At 33.0% G+C, this 27,681-nt stretch overlaps 3 protein-coding genes across 3 annotated transcripts; all 3 read right to left on the bottom strand.

The window, feature by feature from the left end:
• Positions 1–285: 285 nt before the first annotated feature.
• On the bottom strand, positions 286–1,158 carry LOC144849009 (uncharacterized). The gene has a single exon (XM_078705962.1). The coding sequence runs from the start codon at positions 1,156–1,158 to the stop codon at positions 286–288; it is 873 nt and encodes a 290-aa protein (XP_078562088.1).
• A 2,206-nt stretch (positions 1,159–3,364) lies between these two features.
• LOC144849008 (uncharacterized) lies at positions 3,365–4,357 on the bottom strand. The gene has a single exon (XM_078705960.1). The coding sequence runs from the start codon at positions 4,235–4,237 to the stop codon at positions 3,365–3,367; it is 873 nt and encodes a 290-aa protein (XP_078562086.1). The 5' UTR covers positions 4,238–4,357.
• Positions 4,358–10,877: 6,520 nt separating this feature from the next.
• LOC144848779 (uncharacterized) lies at positions 10,878–18,731 on the bottom strand. The gene is made up of 10 exons (XM_078705707.1): positions 18,363–18,731; positions 18,118–18,177; positions 17,803–17,895; positions 17,115–17,240; positions 16,475–16,647; positions 15,966–16,207; positions 15,027–15,228; positions 14,150–14,341; positions 13,540–13,647; positions 10,878–12,818 (listed from the first exon to the last, which is right to left on the bottom strand). The coding sequence occupies exons 1-10, from the start codon at positions 18,391–18,393 to the stop codon at positions 12,546–12,548; spliced, it is 1,500 nt and encodes a 499-aa protein (XP_078561833.1). The 5' UTR covers positions 18,394–18,731; the 3' UTR covers positions 10,878–12,545.
• Between the last annotated feature and the right edge of the window lie 8,950 nt (positions 18,732–27,681).

The following is a 27,681-nucleotide window of genomic DNA, read 5'->3' as shown; positions in this document are numbered from 1 at the left end:
ATCACATCCGTACACTGTATTTATATCAGTGTCCATGTTACCGATACAGGTAACTCGATATTCCAATAACCTTTTGTGACGTCACCAATTATCGATTCTGAAAATCAATAGGATGATTTGTTGGATAGGAAACTATTTTGAAAAACAAACAAGTGTATACTTAGCAAATTGCTTTGCATCAATTTTGCCAAAAATGATTTTTTAATAGCGGTTAGGCCTATTTAATGAAAAAACAATATAACCCTAAATAAGGCGATATGTACCTACAGACAATGGAAATTCCTCTTAGTTGATTTTGGCTCGCAGTTTATACAGTTTTGAATAGAAAGGAATGCTGAAATCTATACATTCTTGTATATCTTCAGATATCTCCGATCTTTGCGGAACAGGTGACGGTTTTTGGAAGTGTGTGCTGCAATATGTTGTCTCATGCCATCCACCAAGATCACCCCATTTTAGAATTTCCTTTGACAATTTCCAGTCCTTTCTTACTTCTTTGCCTCTTTCCCAATTTAGTAGTTTATCAGTATAACGTATGCCGGCAAATTTACAAAACTGACGAAGTATAGATTCAGGATTTTCAAGCAGATCATCAGCATCCATAATAAAAGGCTTCGGTTCGATTCCTGTTTTAATCAGATACTCGTACAACTGTAAACTTTCTCGAAATGCGTAAAGATCCGGAACGCTATCCGACCCGTTTCCGATAATTAGCCTACCGTCTTCCAGTGTATCCATCCTTACACGTGCATCCTTTATAGAACTGAAAACTTTTTCTGGCCTGCGAATTAAAAATGCATGTCGATAGCCCTTTGGTAGCATATCTAGCTGTTTGATAATAGCAAGAGACATATCTTTTACAAAAACAACTTTCTTGTTTGGATATTCTGCTTCCAATATGTTTTCTTTCATGTATTTGTAAGAACAGTCTTTGGAGTTCCATGTTCCTTCATAAGTCATAGCTAAGTCATCTGTTGTCTCTTGTACGCTCCTTTTCAATGTTGTGGTAAGGTTTCCTTCACTGTTAGGGCCTACAATGAAAGCACTGAGATACGGCTGATTGATAATCTGTACATCTTCTAGATTGCTCATAGAAACCGTTAAGGCAGTAGAGACACTACGAGGGACGGCCCAAAGACAAATACGTACTTGAGACATCGTAGGCCTAAACGATCTGAAATGAAGTGTTTGTAATAAAACGGCAATTAAATATTTAAAAAAAATTGTTTCAGTTGTATTACATTGATTACATGCAGTTATAGTAATAGGGGAAAACGAAATAAGAATTGTCAGAAACATCCAATTACAATTGTATATATACAAAATAATAAGGGCCTATAAGTCTCCATGACCAGTCCTACCATAGTTGGGGCTGGGCTAAGACAATTTTGAAAAATAGAGCTGCTATGTGCCCGGAAATTGCACTTGATATATCAAACGAAATTATAAGTCTCCAAGAACAGCCCTACAATAGTTGGGGTGGAGCTAAGACAATTAAAAAATAAAGTTGCTAGGTCCCGGCCCAGGAAATTGGACGTATACTGTACTTCGAAATATGGGACAGCAAGTCCTACCACTAAAAACATGAGCTGCTAGGTCCCCGGAAATTGCTTTTATACATACATACGAAATTGTAAGTCTGAAGAACAAGGCGCATTGGTTTAAGCATAAAAAGCATAAATAAGCAGAATATAGCATTTATATCTTTAGCTAATTTTGCACAATAAAGCATATAATAAGCTCTCACATAACCTTTTCCCCATTTTTGCATAGCTTATGTTTTGCTTAAGCTTTAAAGCAGCTATTATGCGCTGTTTTAGAAGTACTAATACTGTTTTCTTTTCACTGCTTAAGCTATGTTTTGCTTTGCTAATGCTAATTTTGCTTTTTTTTTAATAGAAATTGCTATTGCTCCTTTTAGCAATACTAATGCTATTATATTGACATGTTCTTAACTGTTGTTGAGTATAAAAAGGCATAAAAAGCAGAATATAGCATTTATATCGCTAATTTATGTGTTTAAGCTCTTACAGCTTATAATAATATGTGCTGATACTTCTAAATGCATTATGACATGCTGTAAGGTTAGCTTAAGCTGCTGAAACTGCTATTAATATATTATGACATGCTGTAAAGTGTTGCTTAAGCAGCTGAAACTGCTAATATATTCTAACATGTTGTAAAGTGTTCGTTAAGCTGCTGAAACTACTATTAATATTACGACATCCTGTAATGTGTTGCTTAAGCTGGTAAACTGCTAATATATTACAACAATTTGATTATTTCTGTGTATTTTGATTTTTATCATTGTGTGACCAGAAATGCACGTGGCTCATTTTTTGCCACCCTTTGGAACACCTCAATAAGAAGACAAAACAGCGTTGGGGATCCGATTGAATATTAATTTATTTTGAATTAATGTGATTTATTATAAATTATAAAAAGGTTATATATTTGACAAGCACATATAATTCTAAACTGATCATACTGTAGGAAGGTCCTACTAACAATGTGTAATATAGACGTCTGTGCCATTTAAATAAGAAATATATTTATATTAATTTGATTGTATATACAGTATATAACTTTATTCACAATATCAGTTTAATACAAAGTACATACAAAAGTAATTGAAGTTGTGAATGGGGTTAAGCTGTAAGCTAATGCTTTAGACGCAAAGCCCCTTAAGATGACAAAAATAAATAAATAAATAAATAAAAACAGTATAATGTACTATATTAATTGTAACGATAGAAATACTAACAATATAAATATACAGAATTATGTGATGTTAAATAATTGATGGTAATTTTAGGCCTATTAGTGAGATTATATAGCCAACTCTATACGTCAGTTTGACATTGATATCAATGACATTCCAATAACAACTGGTTATAGACAGGTAAAATGTGGCTTAGAAATAATATTATTTTGGTGTAACAAAAAACATTATGTACCATGTTGTAAAATATTGACCATAAAATGCTTTATTGAACGGTATAACACAGTTGCTTATTTATATTCTAACGTGGCCTACAATCTAGCAATAACTATCTGCGTTCATCTCTGGTTATGTAAAATCACATCCGTACACTGTATTTATATCAGTGTCCATGTTACCGATACAGGTAACTCGATATTCCAATAACCTTTTGTGACGTCACCAATTATCGATTCTGAAAATCAATAGGATGATTTGTTGGATAGGAAACTATTTTGAAAAACAAACAAGTGTATACTTAGCAAATTGCTTTGCATCAATTTTGCCAAAAATGATTTTTTAATAGCGGTTAGGCCTATTTAATGAAAAAACAATATAACCCTAAATAAGGCGATATGTACCTACAGACAATGGAAATTCCTCTTAGTTGATTTTGGCTCGCAGTTTATACAGTTTTGAATAGAAAGGAATGCTGAAATCTATACATTCTTGTATATCTTCAGATATCTCCGATCTTTGCGGAACAGGTGACGGTTTTTGGAAGTGTGTGCTGCAATATGTTGTCTCATGCCATCCACCAAGATCACCCCATTTTAGAATTTCCTTTGACAATTTCCAGTCCTTTCTTACTTCTTTGCCTCTTTCCCAATTTAGTAGTTTATCAGTATAACGTATGCCGGCAAATTTACAAAACTGACGAAGTATAGATTCAGGATTTTCAAGCAGATCATCAGCATCCATAATAAAAGGCTTCGGTTCGATTCCTGTTTTAATCAGATACTCGTACAACTGTAAACTTTCTCGAAATGCGTAAAGATCCGGAACGCTATCCGACCCGTTTCCGATAATTAGCCTACCGTCTTCCAGTGTATCCATCCTTACACGTGCATCCTTTATAGAACTGAAAACTTTTTCTGGCCTGCGAATTAAAAATGCATGTCGATATCCCTTTGGTAGCATATCTAGCTGTTTGATAATAGCAAGAGACATATCTTTTACAAAAACAACTTTCTTGTTTGGATATTCTGCTTCCAATATGTTTTCTTTCATGTATTTGTAAGAACAGTCTTTGGAGTTCCATGTTCCTTCATAATTCATAGCTAAGTCATCTGTTGTCTCTTGTACGCTCCTTTTCAATGTTGTGGTAAGGTTTCCTTCACTGTTAGGGCCTACAATGAAAGCACTGAGATACGGCTGATTGATAATCTGTACATCTTCTAGATTGCTCATAGAAACCGTTAAGGCAGTAGAGACACTACGAGGGACGGCCCAAAGACAAATACGTACTTGAGACATCGTAGGCCTAAACGATCTGAAATGAAGTGTTTGTAATAAAACGGCAATTAAATATTTAAAAAAAATTGTTTCAGTTGTATTACATTGATTACATGCAGTTATAGTAATAGGGGAAAACGAAATAAGAATTGTCAGAAACATCCAATTACAATTGTATATATACAAAATAATAAGGGCCTATAAGTCTCCATGACCAGTCCTACCATAGTTGGGGCTAGGCTAAGATAATTTTGAAAAATAGAGCTGCTATGTGCCCGGAAATTGCACTTGATATATCAAACGAAATTATAAGTCTCCAAGAATAGCCCTACAATAGTTGGGGTGGAGCTAAGACAATTAAAAAATAAAGTTGCTAGGTCCCGGCCCAGGAAATTGGACGTATACTGTACTTCGAAATATGGGACAGCAAGTCCTACCACTAAAAACATTAAACAAAATTGAGCTGCTAGGTCCCCGGAAATTGCTTTTATACATACATACGAAATTGTAAGTCTGAAGAACAAGGCGCATTGGTTTAAGCATAAAAAGCATAAATAAGCAGAATATAGCATTTATATCTTTAGCTAATTTTGCACAATAAAGCATATAATAAGCTCTCACATAACCTTTTCCCCATTTTTGCATAGCTTATGTTTTGCTTAAGCTTTAAAGCAGCTATTATGCGCTGTTTTAGAAGTACTAATACTGTTTTCTTTTCACTGCTTAAGCTATGTTTTGCTTTGCTAATGCTAATTTTGCTTTTTTTTTAATAGAAATTGCTATTGCTCCTTTTAGCAATACTAATGCTATTATATTGACATGTTCTTAACTGTTGTTGAGTATAAAAAGGCATAAAAAGCAGAATATAGCATTTATATCGCTAATTTATGTGTTTAAGCTCTTACAGCTTATAATAATATGTGCTGATACTTCTAAATGCATTATGACATGCTGTAAGGTTAGCTTAAGCTGCTGAAACTGCTATTAATATATTATGACATGCTGTAAAGTGTTGCTTAAGCAGCTGAAACTGCTAATATATTCTAACATGTTGTAAAGTGTTCGTTAAGCTGCTGAAACTACTATTAATATTACGACATCCTGTAATGTGTTGCTTAAGCTGGTAAACTGCTAATATATTACAACATGAAGCTCCTTACAGCTCATGATGTGCTTATACTGCTAAATGCATTATGACATGCTGTGAAGTTTAGCTTAAGCTGCTGAAACTGCTAATAATATATATCATGACATGCTGTAAGTGTGTAGTGTTGCTTAAGCTGCTAAAACTGCTAATATTCTAAAATGCTGTAAAGTGTTGATTAAGCTGCTAAAACTGCTAATATATTCTGTTTATATTTAGGATGACATTTTTATATTTACAAAGTAGTTTTTATTTAGGAAGGAGTTATTATATTTAGAAAGTACTAGTTTTTTTTAGATTTACAGAATAATTAACAAGTGATAACCCCTTTGAACCTACAGTATTACTCTACAGTAAAAAGAACAATTTTCAATTGTTGCGCAATAATGACATCCTGCTCATTTCCAAAATGTTTGGTCTGTACAATCCAATCAATTTTTATAATATTTTTTATAAATAAACAATATTTAAACCAATAAAAATCTAGTAATCTTAAAATTAAAGATACGGGTCAGTAATACCATAACATATTTACCAATTTACACATTCCTCAAATATGTAATGCATTGGGATTTAAATAAATTTATGGTGAAATCAATTGAGCACCAGAGAGTAGTCCACTGCTATACACTAAGGTGTGAATTAGCAAGGACAATTGATACACACCCACACTTTGAAACAATTATAATTTTGACTGATTACATTTTTGGATTACCATCCTTGGGGAGTTTTTATATTTAGGAAGGGGTTTTTATATTTAAAAAAGAGTTTAGGGATGACTTTTATATAATTATTTAGAATTATTAGAATTATAGGATTAGGTTTTTAATATTTAGGAAAAACGTTTATATATTTGGGGACGACTTTGATATATTTAGGAACGACTTTGATATATTTAGAATCATTATAATTATTTATAGGGTTAGATTTTTAATATTTAGAAATAACTTTTATATATTTAGGGACGAGTTTGATATATTTAGAATTATTAGAATTATAGGGTTTGGTATTTAATATTTAGGGAGAACTTTGATATATTTAGGGATGACTTTGATATATTTAGAATTATTATAATTAAGTAACTTTACTATTAGTAAAGTTATAATATACATTTCAACGAATAATTTCCCTTCTATTGCCTACTACTAGGCCTACTATATACCATACGCAAGTTCGCAAAGTACTGTATTGTATTAAATTACTGATTTAAATTAATAATATTAAATAAAAATATTATGATTGTGCCTGGAGACTACAAATAAGCCCATGTGGGATTTTAATTAAGTCTCGATCCATAAAAGAAAGAACGTAATATTAAAGATGTATTGTCCCCCTGAAAAAATAATTCTTAACAAAATTTTTGTTGAATATGCCATTTTAATATAGCATAATAATTATCCTCTTTGACCAAAAATTGGATCTAAAAAAAATGTATTTACCTGAAAAAATGTAATTTAAAGCAAAAAACATATTCAAACTCTTATTTAATTAATCTTAATTTTTCATGTTTTTGGGGGACAATACATCTTAAAGAACACTCATTTTAAAATAAAAATCAGATAAAAAAACATGGTTGGACATTTTTCATATTCAAATTAAATCCATGAAAATAAAATAATAATAGTCAAATCCACGCAATTATAATAAATGTGTGGCTAAACGATAATTAATATAGTTCATATATAATTATATAGTGAATTATAGGAATGTTTTCTAAAAACAAAAATAATTTGTCTAGTAGTAGTACAGTATTGTCATTTGTTTAAAGCTATCGGTTATACAAATAATTATAATACTTTTTGTTGATAAGTCTTTCAATTTAAAAAATCGAGAAAGACAAAGGCCTAAATAAACCTTAGGCCTAAATAAAACTTAGGCCTACAATAATGACTTTAAACAATATAAAACAGAAAATAAAGACTTACTTGGTGGAATTAAGTTGCCTTGTTGAAGAAAAAGGTTTAATGTTGTTTGAGGTTCTAGCTCCAGAATGATAAGTTACGGAGCCGGTGTCTCTTTTTAAACCTTTCGAGCAACAAAAAAAGGGAGGTGAAGTTATGGAAGCATAGGACCTGCGCATGGTCAGATACATGAAACCAATTGATGCACTGCCCAACAACTACGTCATAACCAAACGTTTAGTATTAAGTTTTTGACCTTATCTAAACTTTAATTTTATTAGCTCACTCGAAAACGTTTTTTTTTAAATTTTAAACAAAAACAACATTATATTGCAGATTTATATCATAAGCGATAAACTATTTTAATCGTTATTCATATAATTTTATTATAATATCTTATGCTTTGATTAAAATCGTAACCTTACTGTATGTTTGTATTTCACACTACATTCTATTTTATTTTTATTAATTGTTTTATTCTTGTGTGCCACTGTTGTAAAAGTGAAGTTTTACAATAAAGTATTATTTTATTTTTAACCTCGTTCAATTACTATTTAGTTGTTAAACCTAATATAACAGGGTAGATGAAGTGTTTTAATGCATATAAAGCTCAATAGGCAATTTGTTATACCACCAAAAAAAAAAAACCCTAGAAAAACAAGAAACTACAAACAACGAAATATAGACAATTATGTCTCAAGAAATCAAGATCAACAAAAGTTTCTTGGTCGAATATTCCTTTTTAATTGCACAGTATTCAAGGATGTATTGTACCCAAAAAACATGAAAATGAAGATTAATAAAACAGAAGACTTTGAATTGGCCGTTTGTGAATAACTATTATGTGACATTAATATTTCACACAACATTTATTTTGTTCCATTTCAAGTTATTATTTGGAAGCACCTTTATCAGTGTGCCACTGTTGTAAAAGTGAAGTTTTACAATAAAGTATTATTTTATCTTTAACCTCGTTCAATTACTATTTAGTTGTTAAACATAATATAACAGGGTAGATGAAGTGTTTTATTGCATAAGGATCAATAGGCAATTTATTATAGCACAAAAAACAAGAAACTACAAACAACGAAATATAGACTCAAGAAATCACCAAGTTTCTTGGTCGAATATTCCTTTTTAATTGCACAGTATTCAAGGATGTATTGTACCCAAAAAAACATGAAAAATGAAGATTAATAAAACAGAAAAGACTTTGAATTGGCCGTTTGTAGTTTTAATCAGTGTATCACCTTCGTAGGAAAAAAAAAATCATTTTCACTTGTAAAAACAAAATAAACGGTTAAATTTAAACAAAAATCCATTGACCTCTAGTCAATCTGACTATTCTTTCCCTTTTTTTTCAGGTAAATAAATTTGTTTTTTTAAATCCAATTTTTGGTCAAAGTGAATAACTATTATGTGACATTAATATTTCACACAACATTTATTTTGTTCCATTTCAAGTTATTATTTGAAGCACCTTTATCAGTGTTCCACTGTTGTAAAAGTGAAGTTTTCCAATAAAGTATTATTTTATTTTTAACCTCGTTCAATTACTATTTAGTTTAATATAACAGGGTAGATAAAGTGTTTTATTGCATATAAAATTCAATAACACCTCAAGGTAACTTGTTATAGCAAGAAAACTACAAACAACGAAATATAGACAATTATGTCTCAAGAAATCAACAAATGTTTCTTGGTCGACTATTCCTTTTTAATTGTACAGTATGGTCAACCCTTAAAAATGTAAGAGATACACATTTTAACTTAATAAAAAATGATTTATTGTATTGTGGTTATGATATATTCTGGGAGAATTTTAGAAGTGGTATTGTTGAATACCAACATCATATTTTACTTGATGACCTTTATTTAGAATTTCCATTTGAGAGAATAGGTGAAATTGTTGACTATCAATGTAAACAATACTTAACTGATGCATGTTGACATAGAAAGACTACACTTAATATATAATATATAAATATTTACCGCCCACCATATTATCTACTAATTTTTATTTTACCATTTATCTAATTCAATAATATATATAATTATTATTATATATATATATAAGTCGATTTACCATGTGCTACCAAAACAGAATTGAAATGGTGCATTCAAAATGGCGTTAATTTAATCCTATCTGTTCTCAGTCAGTTATTCTTTATTCCATGGTTCTTTTATATATAGGCCTATTATTTTTTTGAACGTTTTTAATTGAACGTAAATATATGGCTACAGAAGAACGCAATTAAAAGTATACAGATGTATAATATTAGAACTAAATAACCTTATTTTGTTTGTCCACCGTACTAACAGTCACTTCTTCGTGAATAATCATACATAAACATTCATGTGTATACTCGGCTTGGTTTACTACAAATGGTGGTCAGACAGTTACGTATTGGTACCAACTTCAGCCCAACGGGCAGCAAACGGTCAATCTGTATTATTGCTGAGGTGTGACACCTCCCTTCTCTATAAGATTGATGTGAGGTGTACTAGCTTAATACATTCCTCGGCAAATCTTATATACGGTAATACACCTGAATAGTTCTATGCAAATTATTCTTTTCGTTTAACTTTTAATGCCCGTCACTTCAGGTCTATGCGAGACTTTCTTTCTCAAGTACGATAAGAAAGTTCATGACATACAGGACATTGACGAGGTGGGTAGAACCCCGTATCTCTCCCGAGTCCTACTAATTCTGGAGAAAATGTTCCTATTTTAGACAAATCTGAATTTCTCTATTTTGGAAAGTTTCTCTATTTGGACACAGCACTTCACTATTCTGGACAGAAATTTCCCCATTTTGGACAAATCGGATTTCTTTATATTGGACAGCTTCCCTATTTTGGACACAGCACTTCCCCATTTTTGACAGAAATTTCCCTATTTTGGACAAATCGGATTTCTCTATATTGGACAGCTTCCCTATTTTGGACACAGCACTTCCCCATTCTGGACCGTGAAATTTCCCCATTTTGGACAAATCGGATTTCTCTATATTTGACAGCTTCCCTATTTTGGACACGATATAGCGCCACCACTTCCCCATTCTGGACAGAAATTTCCCCATTTTGGACAAATCGTATTTCTCTATATTGGACAGACATTCAAAAACATACTTTTCAGGGGACAATATATCTTTAAAACTTTACAATCTGAAAATAGTTACGAGCGAGCAGCGTTTTTTGTAAGAAATATTTCTTGTTTTATCAGTTTTAATTTGTCATGTTTTCATATAGTAAGCAGTTTGTTTGGCATGAAGACGAAGGCAAATAAAAAATTGTGTTTCTAAACAAGCGCCCTCAAACGGTTTGTTATGATATTAGAAGTCTGGTTAGCCATTTCTCACTTATATTTATTATTCTTCATTATTGTCTAGCTCTTTAAATTACATTTTTATATAATATATTGGATCAATATGGAATTATTTTTCTGTATAAGGAACAATTACAGTACTATTTCATTTTACAATAATTTAAGTTGAAACATTCGCACTCCATTTATTAATATCAATATATTATTTATTTTTATACAGTAAATCCTCCTATTAAGGGGACACCTTCAGAAACAAACAGCATATTACCTTTAAAAAAGTGTTTATGAGCCCAAATATGGTAGTGATGCTTAAACATGGTAGTGATATGACATCACATCAGATCGTGGTTCGAATCCAACTCTGCCGCATTGCTTGTATCCTTAGGCAAGATACTTTACTTACATTTGCCTCTCTCAGGTGTATACATGGGTACTCGGTTAGACACAACTTTGCGATGATTACTAACTGCATTATGATGCAAAAAATGACCGGGGTAATAATGTTCAGTGCTTAGAAGTTTCACAACACTAGGCGTTATATAAATCCAGGATATTATTATTATTATCACATTTTTTTGTCAACTTTGATAATTTGTACACAGAGCTTTGAGGCAGGTTGGCTGTAGTGTTGGACATATTGATCTCATTCATTTTACAGGAAAGGTGCCCCCTTAATAGAGGTGTCCTCTGAATAGGAGGTGGCCATGGTGTAAGATATTTACAGGAAAGGTGCCCCCTTAATAGAGGTGTCCTCTGAATAGGAGGTGGCCATGGTGTAAGATATTTACAGGAAAGGTGCCCCTTAATAGAGGTGTCCTGAATAGGAGGTGGCCATGGTGTAAGATATTTACAGGAAAGGTGCCCCTTAATAGAGGTGTCCTCTGAATAGGAGGTGGCCATGGTGTAAGATATTTACAGGAAAGGTGCCCCTTAATAGAGGTGTCCTGAATAGGAGGTGGCCATGGTGTAAGATATTTACAGGAAAGGTGCCCCTTAATAGAGGTGTCCTCTGAATAGGAGGTGGCCATGGTGTAAGATATTTACAGGAAAGGTGCCCCTTAATAGAGGTGTCCTGAATAGGAGGTGGCCATGGTGTAAGATATTTACAGGAAAGGTGCCCCTTAATAGAGGTGTCCTCTGAATAGGAGGTGGCCATGGTGTAAGATATTTACAGGAAAGGTGCCCCTTAATAGAGGTGTCCTGAATAGGAGGTGGCCATGGTGTAAGATATTTACAGGAAAGGTGTCCCCTTAATAGAGGCGTCCTCTGAATAGGAGGTGGCCATGGTGTAAGATATTTACAGGAAAGGTGTCCCCTTAATAGAGGCGTCCTCTGAATAGGAGGTGGCCATGGTGTAAGATATTTACTGGAAAGTGTCCCCTTAATAGAGGTTCAACTGTATTCATTATTACCGTAATTAAAAATGTTTGTATATATACAACATTAAAATTGCTTGATTAAAATAATATTTTTTACATGATATATAATTATGCGATAAATATATTAAAATAATACATATTTTTATACTTATTTACAATCTGAATGTATATCAAAATAAAATGTCATAAAAGTTCTCCATATAGGTCAGTCTTATACAGTTTCTGAACCTGTTTTTTCTAGGCTTTCCCCGAGACTGATTATTATATTATACATATGTTCACTTTGCTTGACCACAACAACACACTTATATACCAGTTTTATTGGGAGTTATTTAACCATAATCTCTGGCCAAGAAATGTGTATAAATTGAATTCAGCTGTTTATTGGTTAAGCACACCTTACAGTTTTAAATTTGTTGACATAAAGTTTGCGGTACACCATCCACGTATGTAGTTCTGAAAAGAACTGTTGAGTTTCTTGTCGTTTTGATCAATATGCTTCAGAACCACATACGTGGAGTATCACAAACTTTTGTGTTACGATTGTTTATAAATCTATTTTGACGTTGTTATCTACCTACCAGAGCAAAGACGCCTTGATTTTCTTATATGTGTTATCCACAGATTGTAGGCACTCACTCGCTTGATTTCTGGCATGTTTGATACGTGCACGGTTGTTGTCAATAACGTATTGCACATGGTCAATGTTGCGCGTCGTCACGACTTGTTCTTGTTGTGATAGAACGTCTGGAAGTGTCTTACATTGGTTTAGAATCATACCATCCATCTTCGATAAGTGTGTGTCAATATTTGGGCATTGATTCAAGATGGCTTTACTACAGACCAATATCTAACAATAATTGATAATATGTAAGTAATAGTAATGGTTACTTCTGTATGTGCTCTGTTCATAATTGAAGTCAAACAGGAAAGGCCAAAGTTGTTAGATAAATGAAAAAGCTTGTTGGAGAAGGAAAGTCTTTAGCTCTATCTACACTATCAAACTAGTTTGACAAAAAACAGTGTGATGTGTCCAAATATGGTAGTGATATATGCCCAAATATGGTAGTGATATGACATCATCATGTTCATACTGTATATGGACACATCACAATTTTTCGTCACATAAAGTTTGATAGGGTAGACAGAGCTTTCAGGGAAGGGTGGATTTGAATGAAACTACTTTATCCTGAAGTGCCCTTTTTAAGAGATCAGCAAGAAGTGAGGCTTCACTAGCCTAGTATGATAACAATGACGATTTGTAGAAAAAAACTCAGGCCATAGGATTTACTAGTTCTTAAATGTACAGTCTATTACCAGAACAAAATCTGCTGCTAGACAGTTGCACTGGGAAAAAAGTAACAGATTAAACAGATATTCAACTTATTATAGAAGAGAACTTTCCTTTTTATTAGATCAACAAAAAAGAAAAATTCTTATATAATATTAGGATCCAAATTACATTATTTCAAGATTTTTAATAAACTTATTTGTGATTCAGGAGGATCCACTATACAGTATACAATCTAAAGAGGTATAATGAAGTGTCCAAAATGTAACCAACTATTTACCTCTGAATGAAAGGTCAGCATCACTTTCTTTACATCTTCTGATTTTTCATCTTCATCGAGCAGTTTCCCTTTGCAGACTAATTGTAAGAATCCACCATCATCAATAGCCTAAAAAAGTGGTGGTGTCTTATTATGCCAAATGAAGATAAAATTCTAAATTATTTTATAATCCAGTTGAATGCAGGATAAAGTTAAGAGTTGTAGTGGAGCTGTAGCTTGGTGGTGAACGTGCTTGCAATTCAATCCCAAGGTCCAGGGTTCAATCCTGACCTAGTGCCAGGGTTCAATCCTGACCTAGTGCCAGGGTTCAATCCTGACCTAGTGCCAGGGTTCAATCCTGACCTAGTGCCAGGGTTCAATCCTGACCTAGTGCCAGGGTTCAATCCTGACCTAGTGCCAGGGTTCAATCCTGACCTAGGTCCAGGGTTCAATCCTGACCTAGTGCCAGGGTTGTAACTCATCACTCTTTCAACTCCACTCCCTAAGCCTCAAATGAGACTTAGTTTATAAGCACGATAAATTATTAAAATAGTTTATTCATCCTGTAATTGGCGAGTTTCTGCTCGCTGTTGGGTGTGTATGAAATAAAAAATAGAAAAAACAACTGTACCACAAGTTCTTGATCTTCTAGTAAAGTCTGCTTTATGCCACCAATGCAGTCTTCCATCGACGCCTTATGTGTGTCAATCATATCAGTGGAATAACAGTCTTTCTTGAACTTCTTCACCGCCTCTGTAAAGCCCTCCGTAAGCTGCCCTGTCAGACGGATTGCTCCATTACACTCCATAAACAAATCATCCAACTATAAAAACAAAACAACATTCCAGATTTAGACAATCACAAAGGAAAACATTTATTCTTTAAGCTCTATCTACACTATCAAACTAGTTTGACAAAAAAGTGTGATGTGCCCAAATATAATGGTGATATACCTAAATATAGTGATATGACATCATCATGTCCATATTTGGGCACATCACATTTTGTTTTCACATAAAGTTTGATAGTGTAGACAGAGCTTTAGTCTGCTGCTTTTTTATTTGGGCAATCTTTAACCTTGAACTGGAGTTATTCTTTCGTATCGTAAGCAATGTCATATTATAATTAGCGTTGTAACAGCAAAGCGTTCATATTTGCTTAACTAACGCTTTCGTTTGACACTGAAATTTCACCAATCTGGTATACAGGAGTAAATTTGATTGGTTAGATGTCAAAATCGTTAATGCATGAACTTCGTATCGTAAGCATCGTCACTAATCTTGTACCTTGAGCTGTCGTAACAAATGAAAGATCAGTGTCGTAAGAGGTGGCTTCCACTAATCTTTTCCTGGTTCAGACCTATGGAGTTGTACACCGCGTACGATACGAAAGTTAGTTAACAGAAAGTCTGAACAGGCCCTTCAACAATTTGTTATGTTTTATTGCAATTTTGAATGAAGCAAGACCAGTAAATACTGAGATATGCAGCAGCTCTCTCAAAACTATACCTCTTTTACTCCAACAGTTTTCAGAGGTTGAAACTCATTCTGTTCATCTTTTACATTTTTGTTCCGTTTCTTTCGTTTGATGTTGACAGCATGCATTCTTTTTATCGCGCTGTCTTTAAGATTTCTTTCCAGTAGATGTCTAACCAAAGCTTGTATTGCGATGTGAACACTTCCATCCGGATCCTTGGCTGACACAGCAACGCTATGACAAAATATAAACATATTTAAATATGCAAGTTGGAGAGATAACCAGCGATTTTAAATTATTTGTAACATTATAAATACTACTCACGCATGATCAATTGTTGTATAATGATCATTTGAGATCTCATTGAGCATCGTGTGAGATCTCACTCACATGATGCTCAGTGAGATCATAAGATCTTTCATGATCAACGTAATCATACTAATAATAATTTAGGAATTTGTATAGTGCCAGTATCAACTAAACCGAAGTAAAAATCAAAGGCGCTTGTATTAAGATCTTTTTTAAAAAATAGCATTAGATGTTGATTTACTGTAGTAATGTGTCGAGGGAGAGAATTCCAAAGAGAAGCAGCAGAGAACATAAAAGACCTTTGTCCATAGGATTTGTTGTTTATTCTAAGAACAACCAGGGAAATTTGCTACCAAACCATTTAGCACAAGCAAAGTTGAGGTCAAAAAACTCATTTAAAGCGGGGATTCTGGAAATTTGGCCTGACCACCAGCTTAAGTTTTGCCCTTTTGTTAATTAACAGTTTTCAGTTATGACATTCACAGAGAAAAATGGGCCAAGTTGTCAAGTCCTAATCTTCAATGTAAATTTAAACGTTATTTGGGCACAAAGCCTAAAATCAGTGCATTATAGTATGATCAGTTTTACTTTATAATTACTTACCGATTAACTATTTTTATAAGAAGTTATGGAGTTATGTAATAATATATTATGACAGTTACCTGCCAACAAAGCCATTCTGCTCAGCGATGTCCTGCAGAAACTGGATCTCTTCTGGTACAGGTTCCGTCTTATCAATCTGCTGATCTTCATACCTCCACACTTGTTTCTCTTCCTCTTCTTCTTCTTCCTCCTCCTGTTTCTTTCTCTCTTCAGATTCTGTTTGATTCTTGTCATTTGATTGGCTTTCTTCATCCTCATTTTTTTCATTCCTTTCTATTTCTAACCTTTCTCGTTCCTCTACCTGTAGAATTTGCAATTTATTTTTTTGTCAAGATATTTTAACCCCAATGCAATCACAGTCTCAGTTTGACCTCATCTCAGGAAAGGTCAACACAATTTGACAGTCTGTCAGTTTAAAATCTAGGCCAAAACAAATTTCATTTTTCTACATTGACCACTAACTGTGAAAAACTTGAGAAACTTTAGGCTACAATGGAAACTTTTTTAATAAAAAAAAACTACAAAAGGAAACCGTTCTTTGGAGATAGTAAATAAAAAACAAACATACCAAATCGTACTTATTTCCAAGGAGAAGTACAGGAATGCTACTGGGATCGGCTTTAATGTATGAGACGTCCGTGTTGTTGGTGGTATTCTGGGTAATTGTAGAATGATTACAAACATCTTGCTTCCAGGTGCCAGCCAACTCAACACTCTCTCTATCTGAGGCATCGACTACAACTATGAAAACAGAAGTATGAATAATGAATTGCATTGGTTTTAAAAAAAAGTTGTGATAACCATTTCAAGAGCAAATATCCGAATAAACAGAAAAAAAACATATAAATACAAAATAGAAAAAACAATTAAAAAATAACAATTATATAAAGATGTAATGTCCCCCTGAAAAAATATTTTTTGTTGTTGAATATGTCATTTTAATGTCACATAATAGTTATCCACTTTGAACAAAAATTGAATTGAAACAAAATTTATTTACCTGAAAAAATGTAATTTAAAGCAAAAAATACTTAAATTGTCTGTCAGACATTGGTTTCTGGTTAAAATTAACTGCCTCTTTTGTCATTTTAAAAGTGAAATAATAATTTAAATGGCCTATTTAAGGTCTGATGTTATTTTATAATCTTCATTTTTCATGTTTTTGGGGGACAATACTATACATCTTTAACAGTTACAAATCATCTTACTGATTGCGGCATCTACATCTTTGTAATAGCTTTTCCGTAAATCAACCTCTTCAGTTCCAGGCAGATCCCAGATGGTGACTGACACTACTGCATGTTCAGGTACGTTCAACTTCTTGACTACATTCTCTGAAAGAAAAAGAAGAAATAATTAAAAAGAAATAACAAGTGGAAAAAATAGTTTACGGACAGCATTTTTTTCACCTTAAGGTTTGAATTTAATTTTGAAAGCAGACATAATTAATGTACTACTGTAGGTTTGTTAAAGCTCTGTTTACACTATCAAACTTTATGTGATGTGCATATGGACATGATGATGGTGGCACATCACACTTCTTGTTGTCAAATTAGTTTGATAGTGTAGACAGCGCTTAACAAACAAGAATTTTGTGTATGTACACTGAAAACCTACACTGTATAGTCCTATTCTCTAAAGCTCTGTCTACACTATCAAACTAGTTTGACAAAAATGTGTGGAGGGCCCAAATATGGTAGTGATATGCTTAAATATGGGAGTGATATACCCAAGTGGTAGTGATATGACATCATCATGTCCATATATGGGCACATCACATTTTTTGTCACATAAAGTTTGATAGTGTAGACAGAGCTTTATTATGGCTATGGATTATGGTTTTACTGTCTTAACGACTCACTCCTGTCTGAACGGACAGTAACTTTAAACACTTACCGATACTAACAGTGGTCGTTGGCCGATAGCTGTAATCAAATTGATTCTTGAAGTAACGCATAAATATACTGGTTTTACCAACCTTCTCATCTCCTTCAGAATAAATGAATAAAATATATGAATAAATGAATATATTTATTATTAATAATAATATAAATTAAAGGGTAAATTACTGGAAAACTGATAATGCTATGGGTATCAGAGGCTGATCTCAATGGAGATATAAATAAAATAAGCATATGCATAAAAACAGCCAGAACAAATAATTGTATCAGCCTATTATTTAAATCTATAGGCTAATATTTAAAGACTCACCCACTAAAACAATCTTAAATGAAGGTACTTGATTGTTATGGTAACCTGCTAAGACCAGCACTAAAATGAAAGGAAGAATAATAATATACTTTAATGTTTATATGTTATTAGCCTAGTAGGCCTATCTATTAGGCTAGTATATTTCAGGCCTAAGTATTACTATTATTTGAATAATAAGTTTTTGAAGGCACACACAATACAGAAAGAAAATAAGGAAATGCAAATAAAAAAATAGATTAGTTTACCGTCTTCGCCTCGGCTACAACTGACACCCATTGAATGAACTAAATTGAAAAGGATTTGTCGAATTTCTTCAAACGTAGCTGGGCTAGGCCTAGACCCCTGGCTGGCACTGACACTCACACACCACAACCACACCACACGCCTTCTTCGGAGGATCTCTCTCTTTCTCTCCCCAGATCACGGTTTGGCTGGGCCTGGCTGGCCTTCTTTGACTTATGTTTATCTCGAACACCCTCCGCTCAAACTTCGGGAGGAGGGACAGGGTATGTTACATGAACCTCTACAGGAAAAGTGTGCGTATACAGTTTTTCTATTTAGTTATTTTAGCAATTTGTGGCCAAAATCTTGAAAACATGATTGCGTTGCTAGCAAACGTTGCTACGCGAACCTTATTATTGTTGTTATTGTGTATGGCGCCCTCTCTCCTTCCCACACACGAAAAAGTGCTTTTTGGTTGCATGCTATTGTAAAATAAAACTTGTATTGTCCTCCAAAAACATGAAAAAAATAAGATTAATTAAATTAGACTTTGAATAGGTTATTTTGTAGATTTAACAAAGTTAATCGCTTCTGTAGTTTCACTATAAAATGACCAAATAAATGGTTAATTTCAACCAAAAATCCATTGGCTGGTTGTTTCCTTATTAAAATGGGTCCTCCTAAATACCAAGACCTACCAAGACCTACCAAGAACTACCAAGACCTACCAAGACCTGTCAATTTAAAGTGTTAATTTAACGAAATATGATATATATAGACTTCTAATAGCATTTCCAACAATAAAACCTTAATTTTAGCGCGATATAGACACCAAAAATGTTAAATAATCGACAAGCTTCGCGTTCGCGAAACGAACTGAGTTGATGCATACATTGCGTCACAAATGTCCGTATTGCGTCAACTAGTATGACCAACCAAGACCTACCAAGACCTGTCAATTTAAAGTGTTATTTTAACGAAATATGATATATATAGACTTCTAATAGCATTTCCAACAATTTCAGCGCGATATAGACACCAAAAAATGTTACGAAAATGTTAAATAATCGACAAGCTTCGTGAAATGAACTGAGTTGTTGATGCATACATTGCGTCACAAATGTCCGTATTGCGTCAACTAGTATGGCTCACTGACACTCGACGCAGTTCTCCTGTCATAGGCCACTGGGTCGTAGGCCTACATTTAACATTTTTGGTGTCTATATCGCGCTACAATTGAGGTTTTATTGTTTGAAAAGCTATTAGAAGTCTATATATATTATATTTCGTTAAAATAACACTTTAAATTGACAGGTCTTGGTAGGTCTTGGTTGTTCATACTAGTTGACGCAATACGGACATTTGTGACGCAATGTATGCATCAACTCAGTTCGTTTCGCGAACGCGAAGCTTGTCGATTATTTAACATTTTTGGTGTCTATATAGCGCTAAAATTGAGGTTTTATTGTTGGAAATGCTATTAGAAGTCTATATATATCATATTTCGTTAAATTAACACTTTAAATTGACAGGTCTTGGTAGTTCTTGGTAGGTCTTGGTAGGTCTTGGTATTTAGGAGGACCCATTAAAATTACTTTATTCACCTGGCACAGATTCTAAATATTTGCCCAGTCAAAAATCAGATTTTAGAGAATAAACAGAAACAATATTTACTTATTATTATTTTATTAGCCTATCCAAATAGATTTGGGTTCATATGTCTACAAATTAAAATAGATAAATGGACGTGAAGTATACAATCACACATCGACCAACCACAAGCGACAGTTCGAATAATTTATCGCGTCGTGATTGGTCAAGTCCTTGGGTTCGAGTGGAAACCATCATCATCACCTGACTATATTCATCTTTGTCATTTGTTGCGTTCCATACACTGACATATAAATATGTACCTGGACGTTTTCTAATGGAATAATACTTTTGCAGTTATAATACCGATAACAGGTGTACATTATGAATAATATGCTGTAATAATAGCTCACTGAAATGTTAAATTATCCCCAAGTCCTCTTCTGAACAATAAATGTCAGCGTAAAAGTGTTTGCGCACCGTCAGTTTTTACTAATGTAATCAAACACCATATACTCTCGTATAGTATAGTCGTTAATATATCGGGACCGTGCTATGGTTACCACCAGGTAGGCTTACTTCATCAAGGCTTCTATGAATGGTTGACGAGTTGGGAGCAGGAACGCTAGTAGACCAAACCCAGTACCGTTATGATTACGATCAATCGGGAAATTACCTCACGAAACATACTGAAAGTAAACCAATACAAAAACTACATGATTGATTGTCTATTTAAGCCTCGCGTGTATCACGCGACTAATAAGCCTACGTGTAATACACACGTTCACACCCACCCACACTCGTAAAACCACCAAGGAAATGTGAATTTTGACTAAATATAGGGTATTTTTCTTTGCAAAAAATGTAGGCCATAACAAGCAGAATCTCCCGTAATAAATGAAAATTTAAAATACTCACATTCATTTATTGATTTTTTTGTTTTTTGTAAGAAATATTTTTTGTTTTATATTATTATTATTAAGGAAATTGTTCATATTTCAGGGGCTTTTATATTTAAATGTTGTATTAAACTAAACAGCATTTATGCTGCTATGGCTTTTTTAATTATTTATTTTGTTTTTGCTATTTAAAAAAAAATAGATATAGGCTTTGATGAATGATAAAAAAAATGTTGTGGAGTTTCTCAGTCGTTTTCGTAACACAGTTAATCAAATCATTGCACGAATCAAAAGCGCGTTAATTGTTGTTGCATGGGAGTTTTTAGTGCGTGCGCAACCAATTGGCGGTCATATCCAGTTTTTAGAATGCGCCATAGGCCTACTGTACCCTCACATAATGTTCGTCATAAAAAGGGGATTTTTGTTGTACCATACGATATTTTCTTAAGCTCTGTCTACACTATCAAACTTTATGTGACAAAAAAATGTGATGTTTCCATAATATTAATATGGACATGATGATGTCATATCACTATCATATTTTGGCATATCACTATCATATTTTGTCATATCACTACCATATTTTGGCATATCACTACCATATTTTGGCATATCACTGCCATATTTTGGCATATCACTATCATATTTTGGCATATCACTGTCATATTTTGGCATATCACTATCATATTTTGATATATCACTACCATATTTTATACCAAAATGCCATATTTTGGCATATCACTACCATATTTTGTCATATCACTACCATATTTTGGCATATCACTACCTTTTTTTGGCATATCACTACCATATTTTGGCATATCACTACCATATTTTGGCATATCACTACCATATTTTGGCATATCACTGCCATATTTTGGCATATCACTATCATATTTTGGCATAACACTACCATATTTTGGCATATCACTATCATATTTTGGCATATCACTACCATATTTGGGAACATCGCACTAGTATAGTTTGATAGTGTAGACAGAGCTTTATGAAAAAATTGTCTTGCGGGTCTCGTGTAATCTACCGTCATTTTCATCCATACATTCGTCATCCTTTCTACAAGTAATAAAATACAAAATAGGTTTTATTAAACATAAAAGGAACACATTCGCGTACTAATTGATTGATACAACTTATATGCGACACATTGTATCCTGTCTTTAAACCGAAAGTATTTTCCGCGATCAGAATTTCCGCACTTAGTGCTCCGAGTTCGCTAATTACTCAGAAATTATTAATATACCGGAAAGCTGCAACTATTTTTATTTATGACATGTTATTAAAGTTCACCAGCCGTCATAGTTACATTTTATTGCCAGTGAAAGGCGGGTTTTTTATTTATTTATTTGTTTGAATGCTTTTATATAGGCTATGATTAGATCAAATATTGAGAATTTGTTTAGTCCATTTTTTAAAATATATAATATTTCATCTTATTTCACCCAGCCGCCTTAAGACCTATGGTGATCGAGCATTTACAGTTTCAACTCCTAAACTGTGGAACAATCTTTCTGATCCTATTAAAAATGCATCCTCTATCATAGTTTTCAAAACACTCTTAAAAACCCATCTTTTTTCTTTGTAATTTCTTTCTGTTTTTTCTCTCAGCCCTTTGGGACAATCTTTTGATTGTATAAGTAGAACAACATTACATTTTTTTTTATTACAAGTATAAAGCTCTGTCTACACTATCAAACTAGTGTGATGTGCCCAAATATGGTAGTGATATGCTTAAATATGGTAGTGGTGTGACATCATCATGTCCATATGAACACATCACATTTTGTATCACATAAAATTTGATAGTGTAGACAGAGCTTAAGGCCTTCCGTTAAGAGATAGGCGAATTTATCCATTGGTTCATTTGGTGTGAAAATGCGCAAACAATCAGCAATATCTATCTTTTTTCTTTAGCAATTTATGGAGTTCATTGTTTTAGTTTTAATTTTAAAATTTTTGTTTCTCTTCATTATGTGACGTCTTGTAAATGCGTCACATGGTATTCAACACTTGCTCAGTGGTGGCGCCAGGATTTTTCCGAGGGCCGAAGTCCCCGACATGGGAGGGGGTGGGGTGCATGCGCGCGAACCTAGCATCCATTGGCTGGGGCCGTCTAGGGGGCCCGGGGCGGAGCCAGCCGCACAAAGAGGCCTTGGGTCAGTGGGTGCAAATACCCGGTAGCCATGTTCTAGGTTTAACAGATATTACACACGGCGCGCGGCTGGCCGCAATAATACGAGACAAGGAACCCGTCCTTATTGTATTGTTAGTTTGAATCATACGATAAAAGTAATCGTAGGCCTACCTTAATTATTTGTATTATTTCGCGCCTGTCTCTAAATGTCTTTTCCCGGTTTGCCAATTGATTTCCTTCCGCTTGAGTCTCCTAAATAATATCTTATCTCATTGTCTCGTACTTTTCTTAGAAGTTGACTCTTATCGAACCATTTTTTTTGTTTACCTTCTACGGAAGCAGATTTTTTTTAAAGACATTATTGGCAAAACAATTTGGTTATAGCACGGTACTTACTTTTGATTTTAAGGTATATTACAGAATGGGGTATAATAGCAAATCAAAAGTGACGAAGTACCCGATCGTACTCTTATCGAACCATTTTTACTTTTGTACTTACTTTTGATGTTAAAGTTATTATAGAATGGGGTGTAATATATATATATATAGTATAAAAAGTGTCGGAGTATCCGTATGTTGCGCGTATTGGGCGCGATGCTTTCGTAGCATGTCTAGTGGGAACAGAAATCTGATGGACCGGCGGATGGCAATCGGTGAAGGGGGGGGGGGGGGTGGTGGTGATTTAAACGGAGGCCAATTCCTGTTTCGCATTTGTTCGTTCTGGCTTAGAGTGACTATCCTTCAGATAAAGACCAGTTGATTGGGTGAATTGTGATCTCATATTGGGACAGGGGTGGTTGTAGGCCTACTTACCTCTATACAGTATAAATACAGTAGGCCAGGAGTATAGGCCTAATCCAAATTCAATCAACACACACGTTTATTTAATAACGATAATATGTTTACTGTTCATTCACATGTATTCATATATTTCATTGTTATTTACATTGTTATATAAAATATTGCAGGGATCTTACAGAGAAAAGTTTATTTTACCTTTGAAAAAAATCACAGAAAATCATGAAATAAAGTTTCATACAAGTTGAAGAAAAAAAAATGTAATATAAAACGAACAATATATAATTCGATCAACACACACATTTATTTAATTACGATATGTTTATTATGTACATTATTATATTTTTATGTATATTATATACCACCCTGTCTCCTTTTGTTGTATTTCTTTTATTCCTGTCCACCCAGGCAGCACTTGCCAGTTCTTATACTATGACGTTATCCAAATTCCTTCACTTGCACTGATGAAGGGCTAGTGTTGCCCGAAAGCTCTGCCAACTTTACTGGCTGTTTTACTTTATCGTTTTGATTTAGCTTTTCGCTTTTTTTTGTATCACTGATACCCATAGCATTGTCATTTTTTCAGTAATTTGCCTTTGGATTTATATACATATTATTTTATATATATATTATCTATGTGCCATTTTTAGTGTTATTATTGAATAATAATATTTATACATAATAATATTGTCGATTTCATACTTCTAAATTGTGTTTTTACTTCCCGATACCTGTTCTAGAAGACGGGTTGACGAACTATAATTTCCTTTTAATAATAGTAATACATGTAAAGTGGTGTTTCCGCGTGGAATTATTAAAAACTTTTAATCCTGTTTTTTGGGGTTTCGGTGGCCTAAAGATTGACACCAAACATTGCCATATAATAACAACCCTTTCACTGATTATAACATAAGGCGTAGTTGTTCATAGAAAGTATGATTCTGTCAAGGAAAATGTCATTTCCAAATGCCATAAAAAAAATCATTACGTCATTGTCTATGCCCAGTGTGTACGTGATGGGCCTTTAATAGAATAAGGAAAAATCCCAATCATTAAAATGTTTATTCTTTGAAAAATTGTAAATCAAAAATAATATATGACGTCGACCATGATTTGTTAGTTTCCTTTTTTAAAAATAAAATTACGTAATTATGGGATTTTTTCGAAATATTAATTATATTTTTTTTCGAAATTGATCTTTATTAATCAATACCTATATATTATACAAAAGATATATACCAATTTTTATATAATTATTTGCAGTAGTATATTCGTTTACTGATGCTGAAAATATATTTTAACTTTTATTTGTATTATTTAAAAAAATAATGTAATGAACGTAAAATATATATTCATTCATCTCTGATATCTGATTCAATATTTAACCCGACAATGTCGTTTTCTTCTAACATGATACTGTATTCGGGATTTTGATCTGATAACCTGATAATGGGATAATGAAGTACTCATAAACTAAAATTAACCTTCTTTCTCACAATTATATTAAAGGATTTTTATTAATTAATTTTGAGGATCAAGAGAATACATAAAAAGTATGTACCAAATCTCCTTAACATATTTGGCTTTTGTTATTTGTTTTCTGTTTGTTTGTTTGCTGTTTGTTTGTCTATTTGTTTGCTGTTTTTTGTTTGTTTGCTGTTTTGTTTGCTGTTTTCCTGTATGTTTGTTGTTTGTTTGCTGTTTTGTCTATGGCTGTTTGTTTGTATGTTTGTTGTTTGTTTGTATGTTTGTTTGTTTGCTGTTTGTTTGTTGCTTGTTTGTTTGTTTGTTTGCTGTTTGTTTGTATGTTTGTTTTGTCGTTTGTTTGTTTGCTGTTTGTTTGTATGTTTGTTTTGCCGTTTGTTTGCTGTTTGTTTGTTGCTTGTTTGTTTGTTTTGCTGTTTGTTTGCTGTTTGTTTGCTGTTTGTTTGCTGTTTGTTTGTTGCTTGTTTGTTTGCTGTTTGTTTGTTTGCTGTTTGTTTGTATGTTTGTTTTGTCGTTTGTTTGTTTGCTGTATGTTTGTTTTGCCGTTTGTTTGCTGTTTGTTTGTTGCTTGTTTGCTGTTTGTTTGTATGTTTGTTTGTTTGCTGTTTGTTTGTATGTTTGTTTTGCCGTTTGTTTGCTGTTTGTTTGTTGCTTGTTTGTTTGTTTGTTTGTTTGCTGTTTGTTTGTTTGCTGTTTGTTTGTATGTTTGTTTTGCCGTTTGTTTGCTGTTTGTTTGTTGCTTGTTTGTTTGTTTGTTTGTTTGCTGTTTGTTTGTTTGCTGTTTGTTTGTATGTTTGTTTTGCCGTTTGTTTGCTGTTTGTTTGTTGCTTGTTTGCTGTTTGTTTGTATGTTTGTTTGTTTGTTTGTTTGTTTGCTGTTTGTTTGTATGTTTGTTTTGTCGTTTGTTTGTTTGCTGTTTGTTTGTATGTTTGTTTTGTCGTTTGTTTGTTTGCTGTTTGTTTGTATGTTTGTTTTGCCGTTTGTTTGCTGTTTGTTTGTTGTTTGTTTGTTTGTTTGTTTGTTTGCCGTTTGTTTGCTGTTTGTTTGCTGTTTGTTTGTTGTTTGTTTGTTTGCTGTTTGTTTGTTTGCTGTTTGTTTGCTGTTTGTTTGTTTTGCTGTTTGTTTGCTGTTTGTTTGTTGTTTGTTTTGCCGTTTGTTTACTGTTTTTTATTTGTCTATTTGTTTTTTTTTATGTTTGTTTATATGTCTGTTTACTGTTTTATTTTTGACTGTTTTTTTTTGCTATTAGGTTTATGGCTGTTTGTTTGCTTCTTGTTTTAAGGCTGTTTTTAGTTTCGTTTTATTTATTGGTTTGTTCTTTGTTTTAAATGAAGTCAAACTCATATGTCAATAAATATGATACCTTTGTTTTGTATCATTTTATTATTTGTATTATCTTTAATTTCAAAATTCAATTGAAAAGTTTATCCACACCTATTTTCAATTTCATCGGATTTACACGGAAAAGAGAAATATTATCGCATTTTTTTCAATAATAGACGGAAATTGTTGAATTTGTTATTAAGGAAATGTTGTATAAAAACCTTGCAAAAATGCACGAAATTATGAATTTTACTTAATAAAACGCCACGCCATTTTCAAGGAAGTGTAAGGAGTGTTTGAGGAAATTCATCGCATTTCATAATTTTTATATAAAGTATAAAGAAAATGAAAGAAAATATAAAATTTAAGTTATTGCGCAATTACAATACAAACAATATGAACTGACGTTTATTACTATTTTGAATGTATTCTTGGGTGAATTCTTAAAACTATTGGTACTCATTTTTGTTTCTCTTTTTTAAAGCTCTCTCTGTGTGTTTCTTCCTGCCCACCACCTCTCGGGTGACTTCTCTCCTCCCAGAAAAATCTCGATGGGTTACATTATAATATCATGGGGGAACTTACTGGTTTGATTAATGATCATATGTCGTGCATTATAATATAATTTCAACAAATATAGCGTATAGTTATTTGTCATATGCTTATGTCGGGGATTTAAACTAATTTTGTATAATTTATTTATTGTTTCTTTATTGACAAATTGGGGATATCAGTATCCAACACAAACTGTCCAACACCAGTTACACGAGTTACTGGTAACAATATAAAAAGAAATATACACAATATTTTCACTACTAAAGCTCTGTCTACACTATCAAACTTAATGTGATGTGCCCATATATGGACACGATTATGTCATATCACTACCATATTTGGGCACATCACTACCATATTTTTGGGCACATCCCTACCATATTTGGGCACATCATAGTTTTATATTGTAGACAGAGCTTTAGGATTCTGAACAAATTCTGACAATAATGAAGAATTTTATAATGAGCATTAAAAGATATTGTTATTAAAATGTTGTCATACATAGCGCGCAGTAATCGGTTCCAGTTGTTTGTGTTATGA

This window comes from Antedon bifida, chromosome 7 (genome assembly GCF_963402885.1).
Source record: "Antedon bifida chromosome 7, ecAntBifi1.1, whole genome shotgun sequence".
NCBI lineage: Eukaryota > Metazoa > Echinodermata > Crinoidea > Comatulida > Antedonidae > Antedon > Antedon bifida.
This window is presented reverse-complemented; position numbering and strand designations above follow the sequence as displayed.

Coding starts and splice junctions, on each gene's coding strand:
- LOC144848779 (XM_078705707.1), bottom strand. CDS start 18,393: ATGGGTGTCAGTTGTAGCCGAGGCGAAGACG. Junction 16,208..16,474: donor TTGGAAATAAGTACGATTTG/GTATGTTTGTTT, acceptor CAAATTCTACAG/GTAGAGGAACGAGAAAGGTT. Junction 14,342..15,026: donor AAACTGTTGGAGTAAAAGAG/GTATAGTTTTGA, acceptor TTGTTTTTATAG/TTGGATGATTTGTTTATGGA.
- LOC144849008 (XM_078705960.1), bottom strand. CDS start 4,237: ATGTCTCAAGTACGTATTTGTCTTTGGGCCGTCCCTCGTAGTGTCTCT.
- LOC144849009 (XM_078705962.1), bottom strand. CDS start 1,158: ATGTCTCAAGTACGTATTTGTCTTTGGGCCGTCCCTCGTAGTGTCTCT.